This window comes from Cryptomeria japonica, chromosome 2, assembly GCF_030272615.1.
Source record: "Cryptomeria japonica chromosome 2, Sugi_1.0, whole genome shotgun sequence".
Lineage (NCBI taxonomy): Eukaryota > Viridiplantae > Streptophyta > Pinopsida > Cupressales > Cupressaceae > Cryptomeria > Cryptomeria japonica.
Genome location: NC_081406.1, coordinates 59588245 through 59609305, shown reverse-complemented (window position 1 = coordinate 59609305; position 21061 = coordinate 59588245). Strand labels below are relative to the sequence as shown.

The following is a 21061-nucleotide window of genomic DNA, read 5'->3' as shown; positions in this document are numbered from 1 at the left end:
TGTAGTATTTTATGCTATTGTATAATTGATTGTTTCAATTGAAGCCAAGCAGTACAGTGTTTTAATTGTTTGTGATTTGAGGACATTATCATTAGTCATATATTGCAAAGGATAATACAGTGCTTTTCTGGAATGTCCACCTGAGTTGTGTTCTTACATTTCATGCAATTATGCAGATGCCTAAAGGTATTCCTGTTGCTACTTTTGCAATTCAAAATGCAACAAATGCTGCTTTATTTGCAGTTCGGATGTTGGCGACAACAGATGCCAACCTACACGAAAGGTAGGCATCTCTTCTATCTTCCTTTAATAGCTTATACGAAGGTGTAACCGAGATCATATTAACCATTTGATATGTACATTTGCTTCCAGATTAAGTAAATACCAGATTGAAATGAAAGAAACAGTTCTACAGAAGGCAGAGAGGTTAGAAACTATAGGATGGGAAGCATATCTTCATTAGCATTCAGTACATTTCTGGATTGCATGTTTTGAGGGTGATGACTAAATATATTATCTGTGTTACCCTGAGTTTCTGGGACGGGGATGGCAGGGGATGATTTTCCGGGGCTGGCAAATTTTTTTGCCAATTTTGGGGACGGCTATATAAAATATAGGGAAAATTTAAAATATATAGGGAAATTTTAAATGTTAATATGAAAAATAGATAAAGCATGTATATATACATTATATTCATACGAAAACAAGGATAAAGCATATTTGAGCATTACCCATCTGTCATTTTTTTCAGATTCTAGCTTAGATATTAAATTCTATTTATGAAATAATTTTGGTCCTTCATTTCTAAGAATTTCTTTTACATTTTTTATTTTGTTTGGGTTTCATTGTAGTATTCATTCATATTTGTGAGATGTTCTATTGGTATTTCTTGTTCTAATCATAGATATTTATTTATTTGAGCTCCTCACTCTCTATAATTAATAATTATCATACATGGAAAATAAAGATGCAACATTTACTGCTCTAAAGTTTTAGTCTATGTTTGCTGATACTCAACATGATTCTAATAGGGATTATGATATATTTGCTTATCTGAATAAATTTGCTGAGGCTATGGATTTGACTGCTTTACATGTTTTTGACAACTTGTTTTATATTGAAGATTGTACAACACCTAAGCAAGTATGAGATATATTTAAAGATCTATTTGATACAATAGGTGAATTTTGTGGTTTGCAAATAGAGGTAGGATTGACTTCTCTTTCTCTTGATACATTTCCTTCCATTGAGAATTATTTTGTTCAAATCATTTATATCTCAATTGGTTGGTTGTGGGAAAAATTAACAAAATAATCTATATTCTTGATTTTGTACAAGTTGAAAGGACTATAATATTTTCTTTTATATTTTATTCCACCATGGATGTCCGAGATATTTTGTGATAATTTTATTAGAGAGCAAACTAAGCTTGTCCAATTAGATGCACTTCCCAAAAGTCAATCATCGATGGCCCAATCACCTAAAGGTAAATACAAGAAGAAATCACCATCTAGGACATAATCTAATGAACATGCTCGCTTTTTCTAAAGAGGATAGACCCAAGAAGGTAACCACATGTGCTTATTTCAAAAGAATTGAGCACGATAAACATAGTTGTTAAAAAGGATTGATGAGTTGAAGCACTTTCTTTAGAAGAATAATATCAAATTGCCTTTAATGATGTCATCTAGTTCATCTTCTTCTTCCACAACATCATTTACATAGTCATGGATAATTAGAGTGACATGTGATAGAATGATTTAAGTCAAGTCTCTTTTTGCATCTAGAAGTCTTGAGTTTGGGTGATGGCTTCTTGATTTTGGATTTTGATATTACATGGGCTTCATCACATAGTATTTATTTGAGCCTTGTGCTTTACCACACATCTTGATGTGAAACAACATATATGCACATTTGTGGAAATGCTCTATTGACAAGGAAGACACTTTCAATGATGTACGTTTTGTTCCATCCTTGTCAACTAATCTCTTTTCTATCTACTAGATTACACATAATGGAGTAGGGAAGGTGGTTGGCTTCACACCTAGTTTAGTGATTATTAGAGACTTGAAAGTAGAGAGATCATTGATGTTGGAATGGTTGATCATGTATCTCACTTGCATACCTTTTCACATTTTTCTCCTAATGATATTATAGATTATGTAACTAGTACTCACACACACATCTATTGCGAAATGTATTTCTAATAACTTTGGTCACTTGAACCTTGGTGTTTTTGAGGCTTGTGTCGAGCTTCCATTTACTTCACCTCTTCCTTCTTTAGAATTTAGTGTTGTTATGACTTCTATTACTTTAGTTCTATAAAATCATTATAGTATTCTAGATTCAACTTTGTAGATGACTTATACAAAAGTATTGCAAAAGTGTTTTGTGAGTTGCATCTTACAAATTTGGAGGACACATGATATCCATTTTCTCTTTGATGACACTTGTTATCACATCATCTGTGTCTTTGTAGATTGTTCTTCATTAGTATTTGTAGATCTTTTTAATTGCAATTGAGGTTGGGATACTAATTCACAATTTAAGGATTTTCATCCACACTAAGCAACCCTTCATGGATTAGAAGCTACATTTAATTGTCAACCCAGGGACATGAACTTGAAATGAGTCAACATTATATATGCACTATGGAAGCCTTCTAAGTTGTTCTATCCATTGTTAATAGCAAATAAACTCAGAATAATAAACTGAATTGAAAACATGACAATGCTCAAAATAAAACTAATTACACAATAGTGGCTGTAGGTAGACTAGTTATTTGCAATAATAGTGGCTACAAGCATACTGTTCTAAAACTAATGAAACCAAATATGCTAAAACAAAACCTATCATAACCAACTTACTAATAAAATTAAAGCATTATGAATAACAATCTAAACTAGTGCAAATCTAAGTTATGATGGAGTCACAGTTGCTCAAGTAGCCCTTGCTTGAGTTGATACAATCTTACTCATTAGCATTTCATCTTCAATAAACAAGCTTCATTGCTCAAACACATATCAGACTTGTTGATTGAACATAAACACCATTAACAAGACTCAAAACTATTTGGATGCTCTCTCTACAATAACTATCTCACAATTCAACAAGATCTCAGATTTATGCATGAGGCTTGAGAGTTGGATTAATTACAAACTAAACAACTTTATTACAAATGTCATTTTTCCCATGACAACAAAATAATAACTTATTCTACTGATGACCGATAATAAAGACTAAACTAACACGAGTTGAGAGAGTTCTAAACCTTTTCAAACTCTTACAACTATAAAATACAGTCATGACTGAACATGTGTACAAAACGCGTTATAATTATTTATGAATCACCAAATATTGTTTCCGAAAGATTATACAATGTTTCTTTACTTCAATAACTCTAAATACACGAACTCATCAAGAGGTAGAAAAATCCAAGTTGAATTAGAACTCAATCTTTAACTGTTGCTTGGAAATCTGCTAGTTTGTCTCAGTCAACTTTTGGTGAATGTTGCTCATTAACTATTGTGAATCAGTTCAAACACTTTGGTATGCTTTTAGATCTCCTTTTAAGCTTCCAAATCATTTTGAAAAATCTGAATTTTGTTAAGAAACGAGTGAGATATGCCTGCCACTGAAACTAATTTTTTTCACTTTTTTTGCACTTCTAGTCAACAGTTACATTTGTCAATTGCCAACTTGTTTCTCCTCATTTCTAGCTACATGAATGACTCAAAACACTAAAAAACATGTTAATATCTCTAAAATACTTTACATTCAACAATAACCATTTATTATAATATTTTACCATTATTTAACATCAACTAGCTAGACACACAAATGCATATCAAACACCATTAATCCTAGTTAATGCTTCATAAAACCAAGGTAATATTTCAAAATGTATTAGATTTGCATTGTAAACATGGGATAAAATGTTATAAATCATGGAATAATATGGATGATTTATAGGCTCATCAGTATTCACATGTTTCTGGATTGATTCCACCTCATTGCATTGTGATATCCTTTGTTTTGATATGTGAACACTCGAGGAATTTTAAGTGGTACATATCATGAGACTTCTCTCATCTCTTTTTTGGGGGGGAAGTGGAAGTATCATTTGTATGCACCATTATATTTTTTTCATTCCATAGGGAGAAATGTTGTTCATCAATTTTGGACACTTCAACATTCATCTTAGACAATTTACCATTGTTATAGGAGCTACTTCATTTTGGAGGGGATCTGTAGTATCACATTTTCTCTTATGGAGGGATATTGATTGTATCATCATGATGGATGTAGTCCTTGGGGGGTCATGTTGAATCCTTCTTCCATCAATTGTAAATGTTTGTTTTCATGTTTACTCTTTTTGGGAGGGGTTTTTTCTTATGAGTTTTCTCTTTTACTTCGTTTATGAGAGATTTATTGCACGTGGGTACCTAATAAGTCCTTGTTGTCAAGAATCATTTTTGCATTCTTGCATTATTTGTTCCTTCTTAAGTTACATTTAAGGGGGATGGTTGGTGTGAACTCGGTATATTAGTTAAATGGTTTCCATAATAGTGCCATTCACACTTCGTTAAGCTTATTTAGGGCACTTTTTAAGTATTTATTTTTTGTTTCATGTCATATGATTGTGACACTTGCCATAATGGTATGTTATCTTATCTTTTTCAGCTTGTCTATATAAGTAAGGTCTTCTTTGTACATTATGTATCTTATCTCATTGTATAATCGAACATTTATTTTTTGGTAGTCTAACATATACATATGTGTTGTTCCCCATCGAGGTGTCTTGTAAAGTAAAAGGATCAAATGAAGAGAACATACTCTATGATGAAGACACATGATGTGAAGCTCTAGAATTACAAAGCCATCTCCTTGACCCAAAATGTATAGATGTAAAAAGTGCTTTGCATTTCATATTTTCTATCCCATTTGCCATTCCAATTGTCCATGACTTTGTAGATGATGATGTTGTAGAAAAATATGAACTAGATGACAATGTTGAAGAAAATTTGATATTGTTCTTTTAAAGGTGTTTTTATTGATCAATCTATTTTCCTAATAACTATATTCATTATGTCCAATTATTTTGTAATAAGCACATGTGGATTTCTTCTTCTTAGGTGTATCCTCTTTAAAAGAGGGTAGAGGTTCAAAAGATTTAGTCTTAGATTTTGGTTTTTTCTTACATCTACCTTTCGATGATTGAACCATTAATACTCGACTCTTAGGTAGTGCATTTTATTGAATAATATTATTTTTCTCTTTGGTCAAATGATCACAAAACGCCTCAAATAAAGGTAGAGTAAATGTATCATCTAGGGCGTCCATGGTGAAATAGAAGCTAGAATAAAAGATTACATGTTTATTTTGGCTTAGACACAATCAATAATATAGGTTTTTAATCAAATTTATCTTTTCAACAACTAGATAATTGAGATATTAAAAATCTGAATTTAATCAAATATATTTTCACTGGAAGGAAATGTATCAGGAAAAAGAATATTCAATTCCATCTCTATATGCAAAGCATAGAATTCCCTAATTCTATCAAATTGATTTTTAAATTTATCTTATACCTACTTAGGTGGTGCACAATTCTCAATATGGAATAACAAACTATAAAAACATGTAAGGCAATCTGATGCAGGAGCATCCCTGGTTCTTGGCAATTTTGCATTAACCAAAAATATTTTCTTTCAGTTTGTTCTTGTTTTGCAGTTTCAACATTTCATTATGTGTTTCTTTGCATTTGTTCACTGGATCTTGCGGAACTGGATTTTGATTGTGACATGTTCATTTGCCTTAATCCTAAATCCACGAGACGTTTGGATCTTTTCCTAGCAAGTTATTGCTTCTGGAATCCGAGACAGTTTTCTAGCTTAGAACACCAGAACCGCTTGGACATATTTTTCTATTGGCGAATCTTAAGGATCATTTCCGTAGCTTGTGGAGCTCCAGTTAGTTGTTTCCAACTTTCCTTGGTGTGTGGCCAACCTTCCCTTAGGTCCACACTTCGTCCTATGGGGTTTTCGGATAGATCTCTTTGGTGGAGGCCGACGTTGTTTTACACGTTTCATCTTGTTCATCGGCGATTATTCCACCTTGGGCCGATGCAGATCACCCTTGATCATATAAATCAATGTAACTAAGCATTTAGAATCAAGTTTTAGGAGATATAAGATAGATTTGAAGGCTAGGAGGTCCGGAGTTGGCTCGCATTCTGCTTGAGCCCGAATGTTGCATAACACGCATGTATTGTACTCAGGTCTGTGAGCCGAATCTTCTAAGCCCGCATGTTGCTGGCAATTTGTAACTAATTTTAATGATTTAATATAGTTTGTTTCTGAATTGCCTCAACTTTGAGTTGTTTTAGTTGTGTAACTCTTGCTGCACGGTCTAGACTGTTCTCTTTGAGGACCCTGCCACCGTGACTACACCAAGTGGTATCAGAGCAAGTTTTTGTTCCGGAGTCCTGTTCGATTTTGTTGTAGGGTGGTAGATTGTGGATCCGTCCTGTAGTTGCAGAGGACTTGCGTGAAGATGTTGCGAAGAGGAAATAGAAATGGTGGAGCACATGGAAATGCAGACCCTACTATGATGGAAATATTGAGAGAAATTGCAGCTCGATTGGAAGTTGTTGAAACGGACCAAAGAAGAGGTCGACATGTTGAAGATGTGAGCGAAGATGAAGAAGAAGAAGTGGCAGTTGGAGAACAAGGAGCAAATCCACCGGTGAATGATCTAGATGAAGAAAGGTTTATAAGAGCATTGTCTAGAGCGAATACCAGACCACATTTTACCCCACTAGATTATGATGGCAAGTTGGATTTAGATGAACTGCTAGATTGGATCACAGAGATAGAAAAGTATTTTGATTTTGAAGGCACCGTGGAAGATAGGAAGGTGAGATATGCTTGCACTAAGTTCAAAGGACATGCCTCTCTTTGGTGGAAACATTTGTAGGTTGATAGATAGAGAAGAGGTAAAGGGAAGATCAAATCTTGGGAGCGGATGGTTAGTAAGTTAAAATCAAAGTTTATGCTTGTCGATTATCAAGTGAATCTGTTTCAGAAGTTGCAAAACCTGAAGTAGAAGGAATCTAGTGTGAACGAGTATACTGAAGCATTTTACCAGTTGAATATTAGATCTGGACATGTTGATGATGAGATTGAACAAGTTGCTAGTACCTGAATGGGTTGTGGATGTCTATACAAGATGAACTTAGTTTAATCAAGTTGTAGAGTGTTGAGGAAGCCTATCAATATGCCCTGAAGGCCAAAGAAAAGTTGAACAAAAGACGAGAGCAAAAGCAAAGAGGTAGAGGTGGAAGGTTTTCTGGAGGAAGATTTCAAGGAGGAAGAAGCTATTTCGGAGGAAGAGGACCCTGTACAGATCAAAACAAATACAAGGAAGTTGGCAGAGATGGTAGTTCAAATCGAAAGGATGACAAGAATTTTTGTCGGAGAAGAGAACCTAATGGATACCAGAATGAGAGTTACGACAAAGATGACATAAGACAATATAAAAGAGTGTTTAGAGGAACTTGTTTTAAGTGCGGAGGAGAAGGACATCATGCTTTTGAATGTAAGAAGACAGAGAACACTAGAAGAGCAACATTGGCAGAAGAGGACCATATCGGATCAACTAATAAACCAAAAGATGGAGAATTGTTAGTGATGAGGAGAGCTGTTGTTCTCAAATTCTGATCCCCTTCTTATCCCCTTTGATGAGAAAGAAAAACTCTGTATGTGAATGGAGAAATCAAGGAACAAGAACCTTAGAGCAACATATGACAAGGTTTTAAAAAATCTTCTACACTTCGAACTTATCCAAAGTTCAGGCGGGTATACCTTAGTGAATACTTTCACACTTTTAAACAAAATCCACAGTAACCATTGTCCAAAAACCAACGGATCTTATCGCCTTAAATAAGAAACTGAAAAAAATATAGGAAAACTTAGGCTCATTTTCAGTGTTGATCCTCGAGATTTAGAAAAGAAAACATTAACAGATACCAGTGCCTTATCTAGGCTACAAAGTCATCTATTTTAAACAAGAATTACAGAATTAAACATATCCATGCATCTCAATCACTTTGGTTTTTATCAATTCCATACATGCCTGACATGTATGAGGATCTTCCCTTGTTATACTAAACAGTGTTCATCAAATTCAAAGTTCCCAACAAATAACCTACTGATAAAGATATTTCTCGTGTATTTAATTCCCCTCCTGAAGAAGAAAGCTAAGAAACATATCTATAAAGATTGCATTACAATCCTTGTTCAATTGAAATAACCCTAAGTTACCCAAATGAAACCAGTAAAATATTCGAAAGCATACCAGAAGACAACACAAATTCTAGGCTCAAAGTTAATGGTCTGTATATTTATATTCAATCTGGAAAATCTTACAAAATTTAGATAATTTTTTGTGAAACACTTAGAAAAAACGTAGATAAATTTCAGCAAAGTTCCTTTACAAATTCTTGTGATCCTCCCTTTTTTAACTAGTCCTGGTATCCATTTATAATATTATGGATGCATACAAGGTTCAGACCCTTTTCAAAAAGTTTGTTACATCCACAATTCTTCTCCAAGAAGCGGTTACAAGTCCTTTTCAACATATACAACCTCTTGTGCCTTTTGTTCTGTTGCAACCTCTTCTAACTGCTCCGAAGCATCTTCTTTCTGTCCGACATAATTATCCTTCCATTCCTGAAAAACATCGTCACTTGGCCAAGCAAAACTAACAACCTTCTGTTTCATGTCTTCTAGTCTTTTCGAAGTGACTCTTAAATGCCCAATTTTTGTTTCTATGCAACCGTAATGAGATTTCACCTTTTCAATTTCTTCAATAGTTTGGACAAATAAAGATGTGTCATTAGTGTTGATAATTTGATTGACCCTTTGGGACAAATTGTGGTCCAACTCCTCTAACCGGGTCTTCTCTTCTTTTAACTGAATTGGACCAATGAAACCTCCTGGAAACAATTCAAATTTGTGATCTGAATATTCTTTTCTATATAGTTGGGCTTTTCTTTTTAAACCCGCCCTTTGCTCTGAGAGAATATTCATCTCTTTTATAAACTCATTGGTGGACCTTAGAAGGTCATTCTCCTCTGCATCTGCATGGGATGAACACATGAGCTCCAATTCCTTACCTCTGGGCATCCACTTATTAAGGATTGGTTCCAAAGTGGCCTCATCTTCTTTGAATTTGATCATAACCTCCAGAATCCTCTTCATATTTATGTATACAATGGAGGGCTTGACTAAGTCAACAAACTTCAAATTTGTGGCTTTCACCTTCTCTTCATATTTATTTGCAAACAAGGCCTAAGCTTGTTTTAACTTTTCCAACTCATGTTGGACCGTCTCAGCTGATTGGAAACCAGAAGGCATAGGAGAAGGGGGGTATTCTATGATGGGACTAGTAGGAGGGGGTCTTACTGGAGAGGAGGCTATCATGAGTGTAGAAGATTCACCTGGATGGTGTTGGCCTGCCAATTGACTCTGGAGTCTAGTAATGATGCTGTCCCTATTGGCTATTCCTTCTTTAGCCTCATTGTAAGCCTTTAAGATAGTCTCCAACTTCAATTGGAGATTGGCTCTTTCTTGTGCCTCTTTCTTTGCTACTGCCACATTAAACTTTGCAGTTTCCAGAACTGTGCTTGCAGCTTGCACTACCCCTATATCTTGGACTCTCTTAACAATCATGCCTCCTAAGAGGCTAGAATCTGATGCATTTTTCCTCCTTTTGTTCTCATCCCTTTTTAATGGCCACATGACAAGAGCAACATAATCCCTGCTGAAGGTCACTCCTTCTGTTGGTCTTGTTTCCTTCCTTACTGCATCAAGAACTAAAGCATCAACTATATCCCATTCAGGGAGGATTATAACACCAGCCTTTGACACCATCTCTATTCTAGCTTCAGGAGTGATGGCTTTGAATTTAGCCATCATTTCTTTCTTTATTTCTTCTCCTATCTGATTAGCATCTCTGAGAGGTTGTTCACTCTTCTTCTGCTCACATCGGGTCTTGAATTGTTCCATGTTCTGCTTCCACACAAATTGCATGAAATCCCCTATTGTAACAAAGTTACTGTACGATAGGAATTCTTCACTGGCTTGCTTAACAATAAGGTCTAATTCTTTGCCCCTTAGCTCACCATCAGTTAACTCATTTCAACACTAGGTGGCTCCTCTGGCATCCCCTCTTGGGTCTCCTCATAGGTGTAAGCAATCTCACCTAGACTCCCTAACTGTAATAATTGTTCAGCCATTGCTTGCTCATCTCCAATGTGGATAGGGGACTGAGATGGAATATAATGAGGTTCATCAGTTTCAACCTCCTTTCCTACTCTTTGCCTTTTAGGGGAATCTTGAATGTCAATGACATCTTCAATTTTCCTTTTCCCTTTTGAAGTGGAAGGCTCACCTGTCACTGACATCATCACAGTGTACTCTGACTTCTTATGCATTACATAGTCACCAGGTGGGATAGCCTTAGCAAAAGCAGGCTTAGCCAAGACCAGCTTAACCCTATCAAGATCATTCTGCATTAAAGCCTCCCTTTTTTCTTTTAAGATCTGCATGAGGTCTTCAAAATAGAGAATCAAGAATTTGATTTTCTCCTCAAAAGGGTTGAAGCTAGAAAGAGGGCCATAGCTACTATCAAATTGATGGATAAAATCAAGTGCCTTCTTATATGCAATCCATTTCTCCTTCCTTAGTTCTTGCTCATCTAAGCTAAATTCATTCCTAATTAAATCTTCGAGGAACTGAAATTGGTGAGGCCTACCTCTACACACTGCTCTCTTTCTGAACATGACATTGAAAAAGTCCTCAGGATCTGCACATCTTGAAACTACAGTTGACAACCTATATGGCTTAAAGAATTCTTCAAAATATTTCCATCCACCTTTAGTGATTACAAAATGGTGGGCCATGGTATAGTTGGGAAAATGGTCCCTTTACCCCTATTGGTTAGCTCTGCTTCTTGCACTCCTCCAATCTGTCTCAACACTTCTGCAATCCCTATCTTCAATGGGACCTGATAGGGCAGTAGATAGGGGGTTCCTCTGAAGCCATATACTCTGAAAACAGTAGAAACAGGGTACAAATACATGTCTCCCCAATTGTGAACAATCTTGATATCTTCTGCAAACTCTTTAGGCCTAAGGAATTCCAAAAGAGCCTTGGGAATCCTAGGGTTTTCTGCACATAAAAGAACTCTAATCTTAGATGCAAAGCATCTATCAAACTTAAAAAAACTAGCATCCTCTCTATCCCAAGATAGAACAGTGCTCCAAAGTTGCACGAGCATCTCCTCTTTATCTTTAACCTTGACCAAATCCATATCTTTTGCAAAATAATTAACACCTTTGAACAAAAATATGTGCATTAACAGGGAGTACCATCCAAATGGCCTATCCACCTTACCATTTTTGATCCCTACAAACCCTGCATGAATAGCATCAGTGAGGTATGGGGCATAATCAAATGTTATAGCTAGGGAGGGGTTTAGAATTTGTGCAATCATCAACATGTAATGGGTTGGCATGGTCCTTTCAGCATCCTCTCCAAAGATCTAACATAGTGCCCAATACATACCCTTAGCTCTCAGAGTAAATAAATTGAGGGAGAATGGTTCCATTGAGCTGTGGCCTACAACTGTTAACCTCCCTATCTTAACAAAGAACTCTTTCAATGGGCCACTCCTAAGATGATCCCTCTGTGCATTATAAATATGGGCTAGTGACTCAAAGTCAATAGGCTCTAACAAATTGGAGGCCTCACTGAGCTTGAAAACATTTCTAAACTCATCATCTTTGATTTCAACTAGGGCTGATCCCTTTATATTTTTGATGCATCTTGCTACAGGGTCATAATTCTGTGCAATTAGGGTCAACAGATCTACATCCATGAATACACTAGGGACCACAAGTTTTCCTACATCTAGTTCCCATATGCTATTTAAAGGAGCTGGGGAATGTCTTTGCCCAAAACCGACTTTGAATAGTCCTAAACCTGATATCCCTATCTCAGGGTCCCTTAACCAATTGTCTTTATCATACAGGCCATCCCCAATTCTCAAACGAGGGTTCTTTGGTACTAACTCTTTAGCCTTAGCCCCAACATTGGTGGACATGGTTAACTGTTCTAAAAAATCATCACAGATGTTCCTGTCTTGATAATTCAATTTTCCTCTCAACTCTCTTCTTGGTGCCATTGTGAATAAGAAACTATACCACTTGAAACTTGCACAGACCTATAATGAAATAATTCACACAGCAACGATTGGAAACAGACCAGAATTATCAAGAAAAGCACAAAAAACCTGATTATTCGCCTGAAGAGAATCGCTCCGCACCAATTGCTCTGCAACAGACTTCGATGAAACAATACTAACAATCAAGTTGATGCGGACTCTAAAGGACAAGTTGGCATTGAATTTTTAGAAATTAACTCCACATGCTTAGGCTATCTTTTTAGAATTGAATTCACCAAATCGAATTCAAAACTCGCTCCAATGGGTCATAACTTCTCTGAGTCTTTCCTTTGTTTCAGTCTTTCACTATTTTGTAGTACATAAAACCTTTGCATCTTTCTTTCGCGAAACAACGCTAGCCGTTGGATTACAAGAAATTACACTGCCTTTACCTCCGTCTGATCTCTCTTTGTTAATGTCGGGTCCCACCTTCTTTTCACTATTTTGCGGGCTTTAACACTTGTGTACTTTTCCTTCGCGAAGCCATGCTAGCCCTTAGACCAAGCTCTAACCGCCTAGCTTTTAACCCTAACCAGGACCGTCAATCTCGCTTACTAACTGCGCCTCATCTTGACGGCTAACGGTTTTCGTCAATTCGCAGAGGTTAAGCTGTAGGCATCTTCGGGCCACAAAACAACAAGAACCGTTGGATCAACCACGAGATGAATCTCTTTTAACAAGCTTCAAACCTTTTAAATGGGCCCTTTATTCGGAAATCACTTACTCTACTTATTCACCGGTTAACAAATGCCACATGGTAGTTGGCCATTAGCTCCAGAAGCTCCTTCGGGTTCCGTTCTGAGTCCGCCACATGTTTTGCTTCACTATTCTCCACATAACTGCCGATTGCACCATGGCGGGCCCTCAACTACTGTTTAAAACCACGTATACTGGACAGGTCATCTTTTACTCTACGAAACACACCATTTGTCCTGCCATGTCATGCCTTCATGTGGTTTCCACTTGTCTTTCGCCATTTCGCGAACAATAATCTTCTTTTAACTTGCAGCCACGAAACCACAAGGATCATTGGATCAAAACAGACTTGATAGGCTTTTAACTTCATACCCTACTTGTCCTTTGGGCCCACCGGCCTTTTTCGCCACTTCGCGATGACTAACTTACTAGCATCTTATCTTCGCGAATCCACGCGGGCCGTCAGATCTCAGGAACTTGCTCGTTGTTTATTCTTTCAATGACCACCTCGCCCGGGCCCACTGTGGACCGCCAACTGAGCACCCCGTAATTGCTCTGTCATCGCCAGCTGGACCTACCACCTTTACTGCCACCTTTAGTGGGACCCGCCACCTTTTCGTTGCTTCGCGAAAGGTAAAACACGTGCATCTCCCAACCACGAATCAACACGAGTCGTTGATCCTTTTCCAACCCGATCACCCTTTAACCAAGGAAGATCGCTTGTCTCTGGGAACCGCCACATGTTTTCGCTGCTTCGCGAAGGCTAAATTTCGAGCACCTTTTGGCCGCAAATCAATGCGGGCCGTTGATCATCCTCTGAACCAACCACTCTTTACTCTTTGGGAAACCTGTCTTTGGGACCTGCCACGTGTTTTTGCTATTTTGCGGAGGACAACTCGTGATCATCTTCATCTTACGAATCAACGCAGGCCATTGGATCAACAAAGGGTTACATGACACTTACAGGGCCCGATAAACATTAGAAAAAGGGCAAAGTAATAGGCGTATAAAATTTAAAATATTTCAGGGACCACCTAGGTAAATAACAATGGGGGGGACACTTCTCATGACAAGCGGACCCATCACTTAAGTGGCCAAAAAAGTAACGCAGAATTAGAACCAGGTTTTTACTTAGACACCTTGGAGGTTCAAACTTAAAACCCTTAAACCTTCTCATTGGCTTACAACAAAATAGAGGTAACAAGGCTAATACCAGACTCAAAATTTCAACAAAATTAGCCAATTATGGACCGAGAACATCCATTTTTAAAACAGTGATAACAAGAGCTTTGTGTCATATTGGAGATGATGAGGAGCCCTTGCAGAGGAGGAATTTGTTCAAGACCAGATGTAAGGTATTCGGTAAGTGTTGTGAAGTTATAATTGATAGTGGTAGTTCAGATAATCTTGTTTTAGAGGAGATGGTGAATAAGCTGAATTTTAAAAGGTTGAAGCACCTTAAGCCTTATCAGATAACATGGATTCATGATAATCATAAGATACTAGTGAGTGAACAATGTTTGGTAAAATTAAAGATTGGATCTTATCATGACGAAGTTTTGTGTGATATTATGCCTAAGGATATATGTCATATCTTGTTGGGTAGACCTTGGCAGTTTGATAGGTAGGCAATTCATGATGGAAGGAAGAGCATATACACTATTAGTGCAAATGGGATGAAGTAGACCTTGTTACCCTTGGAGGAGCCTTTGAAAACTGAAGTTTGTACCAGTGCTAGAATCTGTCTAGTGGATGGAAGGAAATTCCTGGATGGGATGAGACATGAGAATGTATGTTTTGCTATAATTCCTAAGAAGATTGAATATCAAGAGCATGAAAAAGAACAACCAGAGGAGATAAAGGAGTTGCTGACAGAGTATGCAAACATCATTTCAGATAATGTACCTAATGGATTACCGCCTATAAGGAGTATTAGTCATTGCATGGACCTGATTCCCGGAGCTAGGTTGCCTAATAAAGCAACACACTAGATGACACCGACAAAGAATGGGGAGCTGAATAGACAAGTGCAGGAGTTATTGAAGAAATGTTTGATCTGAGAGAGTTTGAGTCCTTGTGTTGTTCCAACAGTATTAGCACCTAAGAAGAAAGGAGAATGGAGGATGTGTACCAACTCTAGAGCAATAAGCAAGATCACAATGAATTACAAATTTCCCTTGCCTAGGATGGATGACACAATGAATTGTTTGAGTGGAGCCAAATACTACACCAAGATAGACTTGAAGAGTGGATACCATCAGATCACAATCAGAGAAGGAGATGAGTGGAAGACAACATTCAAGACAAATTAAGGACTATATGAATGGTTGGTGAAGCCTTTTGGATTGACTAATGCACCGAGTACTTTCATGAGGTTGATGAATGAGGTATTGAAGAAATTCTTGGGTAAGTTTGTTATTGTGTATTTGGAAGACATTTTGGTTTTCAGTAAGACAAAGGAAGAACATATGTTGCATTTGAGGAAAGTTTTGCAAAGATTGAGAGAAGAGAAGTTGTTGATAAACATTAAGAAGTGCAGTTTCATGAAGGAAAAGTTAGTCTATTTGGGATTTGTGATATCTATGGATGGATTGAAGATGGATCCTGAGAAGGTAAGAGCAATTGTTGAATGGCCTACACTAGAAAGCATTGGAGAGGTAAGATCATTTCATGGATTGGCTAGTTTCTACCGAAAGTTTATCGGAAATTTTAGTTCAATTTGTAGCCCTATTACTGAAGCCATGAGAGGAGATAGAAAAGATTTCAAGTGGACAACCAGAGCAAATTTGAGCTTTGAATTGTTGAAGCAGAAGGTGATAGAGCATCCCATGTTAGCTTTACCAAATTTTAGCAAATTATTTCAAGTGGACTATGATGCAAGTAGGAATGCAATTGGAGCAGTGTTGAATTAGGAAGGAAGACCGATAGCTTATTTCAGTGAGAAGTTGAATGATGCAAGGAGGAGATATTTTGTGTATGATCAGGAGTTTTATGCCATAGTTCAAGCATTGAAGAAGTGGAGACATTATTTGTTACCTAAGGAGTTTGTGTTGTATACAAATCATCAAGCTTTGGAGTATTTGAACAGTTAGAGTAAGCTGAATTAGAGACAAATGAGATGGGTAGAGTACTTGCAGAGTTATACCTTTGTGTTGAAGCATAGAAGTGGAAAGTAAAATAAAGTTGTTGATGCATTGAGAAGAAGGAGGAACTTGCTGGTAGGGATGAGAGTGGAGGTATTAGGTTTTGGGGAATTGAAGAACTTGTATGAGGATGACTCGGATTTTGCAGAACATTGGAAAGCTTGTAAGGAACCGATTATGGTAGACAAAAGTAAGTGGTTGGACTATTTCATTAAAGATCCGATGTTGTTTAGAGGATTTCAGTTGTGTATACTTAGAAGTTATATGAAAGAAAGTCTGATAAAGGAGAAGCATAGTGGAGGATTAGTCAGACACTTTGGAGTTGATAATACAATGGCATTAATCAGTGTGAATTACTTTTGGCCTCAGATTCATAAGGATGTCAGGAAATTTGTGCAGAGCTATAGAATTTGTCAACTTGCAAAAGGTAGTAGTCAAAATGTTGGATTGTATAAGCCTTTGGTAGTTCCAGAGAGTCCTTGGGAGGACATAAGCATGGATTTTATACTTACCTTTCCTAGGACACAGAGGGGAAACGATTATCTATTTGTGGTGGTGGATAGATTCTCAAAGATGACACATTTCATACCTCGTAAGAAGAAAACAGATGCAATACATGTTGCTGACATATTTTTCAAAGAAGTGGTGAGATTGCATGGATTACCTAAAATCATAGTTTCTTACAGAGATACTAAGTTTGTTGGATATTTTGGAGAACACTTTGGAAGAAAATGAAGACAAATTTGAAGTTCAGTTCTACTTTTCACCCACAGATTGATGGGCAGACAGAGGTAGTGAATAGAAGTTTGAGAAATTTATTGAGATGTTTAGTGCGAGAGAAAATTGGAAATTGGGATTTGATTCTTGAGCAAGTAGAGTTTGCCTACAATAATTCAGTGAACATGAGTACCAGAAGAACACCTTTTGAGATTGTTACCGGAGCACACCCTAGAAGAATATCAAAATTGAGGGACATCAGTACTGAAGATAAAATGAGTGTAGGAGCAGAAGGATTTGCAGAGCATATGAAGACAATACATACTCAGGTTAAACAACATTTGGAGGACATGAACAATAAGTATAAGGAGAAAGAAGATGAAACGAGGAGACATAAGAAATTTGAAGTTGGTGATGAAGTAATGATGTATTTGAGAAAAGAGAGATTCCTAGTTGGAACCTATAATAAGTTACAAATGAGGAAGTTTGGACCCTATAAGATCTTGAAGAAATTCAATTCCGGAAATGCATATGAAGTGGAGTTAATAGATAGTTTGGGTATTTCACCTATATTCAACATTGCAGATCTTCATCAACATCATGAGACAAAATTTAGTGAGGGTAGGGTAGCAGACTTGCAGAAGAAGATATCTCAGCGGATACTAGACCAGATTGAAGAGATTTTGGATAGCAGAATTGGGCGTAGCACCCAGAGCAACCAGTACAAAGAGTATCTTGTGAAGTGGAAAGGCAGACAAGTTGAAGATTCATCATTGATTTTTTAGGCAAAGGTAGACCATCTTGGTTTTTATTTGACCCCAACAAAGTGAGGGACTCACTTTTTCAACAAACTTGGATGTCTGATGCAGGAGCATTCCTGGTTCTTGGCAACCTTGCATCAACTAAAAACATTTTCTTTCAGTTTGTTCCTATTTTGCAGTTTTAGCATTTCATTATGCATTTCTTTGCATTTGCTCACCAGATCTTGCAGAGCTAGATTTTGATTGTGGACATGTTCATTTGCCTTATCCTAAGTCAGTGGGACGTTTTATCTTTTTCCCAACAAGTTATCTCTTCCAGAATCTGAGACAATTTTTTGGCTTAGAACACCGGAACTGCTTGGACTTATTTTTCTATTGACGAATCTTGAGGATCATTTCCATAGCTTGCGGAGCTCTAATTTGTTGTTTCCAATGTTCCTTGGCATGTGGCCGACCTTCCCTTAGGTCTACACTTCATCCTATGGATTTTACAAATGGATCTCTTTGGCGGAGGCCGACCTTGTTGTTTTAGACGTTTCATCTTGTTCATCGGCGATTGTTCCACCTTGAGCCAACACGTATCACCCTTGATCATATAAATCAATGTAATTAAGCATTTAGAATCAAGTGTTACGAGATAAAAGATAGATTTGAGGGCTAGGAGGTCCGAAGTTGGCTGACATTCTGCTTGAGCCCGAATGTTGCATAACACACATGTATTGTACTTAGGTCTGTGAGCCGAATCTTGTAAGCCCGCATGTAGCCGATAGTTTGTAACTCATTTTCATGATTTAATATAGTGTTTCTACATTAACTCTATCACTTTGAGTTGTTTCTACTGTGTAACTCTTGCTGCATGGTCCAGACTGTTCACTTTGAGGACCCTCCCACCATGACTACACCATAATTAAATCCATAGCCTTATCAAGTTTTTTCTTGTAATAAATCTCTTTAATTCTTTTCTAAAATTATTTTGATTATCACCCATTGTAGAGCATAAACCTTTATATAAGTAATCTTTACATCTTTATTTTTCATGTATAATTATGATGAGTGAGGAGCTCAAATGAATCATAATATATCATTAGAGTAAAAAACACCAATAGAGAAAAATAGATGATGCATAACAATAATATCCCTCAAAACATCCCAAATATAAATTAACATGAAAAATGAAGCCTTTCAAGCAAAATCAAAAACAATTTTTAACAAATTTTCCTAAAAAATGAGCTAGAGGACCAAAATCACTAAAAATAAATCTCTACTATCCAAGGTTGAATATGAAAAACTAAAATAGATGGTTGTGTAATGCTCAAAAATACCTTTTAAAGTACTTAATAGAACTCCAAAATTGGATATAGTGGGTGCAAGGTATGGATTTTTAAAAAATACAAGCAAAGTTGGGCTTTGATAATATATTAAGCACTTGTAACAAAATCTAGGAAAAGCACCTATATTATTGTGAAATGTTTGGAACTAACTTTTCAAGACTTATAAGAATGTGAAAAATCAATAACTTGGCAAAAAATAATGCGTTTAAAAATAAGCTCCTATGGCAAGTGAAATGGGGGTTTGTGTTCTATTTTGATAGTAGGATCAAATGGTGCATTGGTTGCAGATTTGAGTTGTGCCATTGGGGTCAAGAGTAGTTGGGGGATGTTAATTGATAGATGACATCGAGTGAGAAGCAGAATGATTGCGACTGGGTGGTGCAAACTAGCACCACCCACTAGGGGTTAGTCCTTGTAGGTTGGTGGGAGTTAGGGGCCAAGAGCTATTGTGACTAGACACCATCATCTTGCATATTGTAAAGAATTGATAAATGATGTATACATAAATAATATTCAATAGAGTATGCCACTTGGCTACAAAGTGCTAACAATGCCAATAGCGTTGTATGGTATAGATATGTACCATATGGATTTTATGGATTTTTGTTGACGTAATTTGCAAACTTAGCAAGAATGGTTGAAAAATCCCCAATTCCAAACCCTAAAGAGTTTAATATCGATTTATAAGTTTTTGGACCTTCTAGACTCAAGGATGAAGTTTTGTATCAAAATACTCCCAAATTGAGAAGGGGGCTTGTAGGTTTGAAGCTCTGATACCATGTAAGAGTGACACGATAGACTCAAGTGGCTAAGAGCATTTGCAAAACCAAAAATAACCTCTCATAAGAGTATCAAGAAATTAATGCTATATTATAGAATGAAATATGACGCATAACGTATAAGAGGGAGCTTGCTTATACAATCAAGGTGAAAGATAAGACAACACAAGATTGTGATAGGTCATATGACACGATGAGACATAAAAAAGTAAATAACTTAAATAATTAACTATAAATAGGACCTAGATGGGAACTGATTAGGTAATATACATCCTACACATCAATAAATCCCACCTTAGTTTCATGAACAAGTTTTGGATTTTAATGAAAAAAGCATTGATTTGAAGGTTCATGAGTTCTTATTTGGGTAAAAGAGTTTGTACATAAATCTATTAGGTATCATTTAAGATTGAAGGGAATATAAAAAATTTATGATATTTTTTTAATCTTATTTTCAATGGACCGTGGAAATATAATATCTCCAATAGATATAATTTTTTTTTTAGAACTATATTACTTTTTTACATGAAGCAATTTTTGTGATTGAAATATTTGATGGATAATCACGCTTTAATGAACTCTAACTATATTTAAACATATTTAATGTCATATCTTGATTTTAAACATTTTTTTTTGTTTTCTTTTCTAAATAACACTTTCAAAAATATTTGTATTGTTTGTTAAATGCCCAACTTAATATTTTGATTGCTCATATAGAGTTTAGAAATATAGTTGTAGCACCCACCTCTTAAAAAAAGGATGATAATAAGACATGGTTGAAGAGAAAGTAAAAACATAATTGTCTCTAACACACATGTTAGAATTGGAAGCACAATGGGGATTTCTATGCTTATCATGATGATCATGTAACTTATCATTAATGTTGAAATGGTTTGTGACTAGGTGCAAGTTATTTTTCCAAATGAAATATGTTGGCTTCCACAATGACTATGGCCTCTAGATGAACTTGTGATATATTAAAATGCTATATATTATTACCATCTTTTATCTCTTATATTAATTGTTTTGTGTTTCATGATAATTGAATTTGTCTCAAAAGAAAATTTGAAAGAAAGTTACAATTGTTAATGCTTTAAATACAAATTAATAAATAGTGTCAAGTTTTCTTGTAAATTTAATGTAACTACTTTGATTTTGTCTATTACAAGTCTTATAATTCAATTTCATTTCTAATATATACTCTTGTGCATTTATTTCTCCCTTGTACAATTCCTATTTATTATGTAATGGTGAAAAGTTAATGAAGGAGCCATCGTGGCACATTTCATTATCCTTGACTAAATTTAGCCAACATGTAGAGAGTGGAGAAAAAACAATATATAATC

General features: G+C 36.2%; 1 protein-coding gene across 1 annotated transcript in view; it reads left to right on the top strand.

Annotated features, from left to right (window-relative positions):
- Positions 1 to 730, top strand: part of LOC131060514 (phosphoribosylaminoimidazole carboxylase, chloroplastic) — a 180877-nt gene extending 180147 nt beyond the window's left edge. Inside the window, exons 15-16 of the mRNA XM_057993756.2 lie at positions 177 to 283; positions 373 to 730. Of these exons, the coding sequence (XP_057849739.2) occupies positions 177 to 283; positions 373 to 463 (198 nt within the window). The 3' untranslated portion in view covers positions 464 to 730. The remainder of the gene's footprint in view (positions 1 to 176; positions 284 to 372) is intronic.
- The last annotated feature ends 20331 nt before the right edge of the window (positions 731 to 21061 follow it).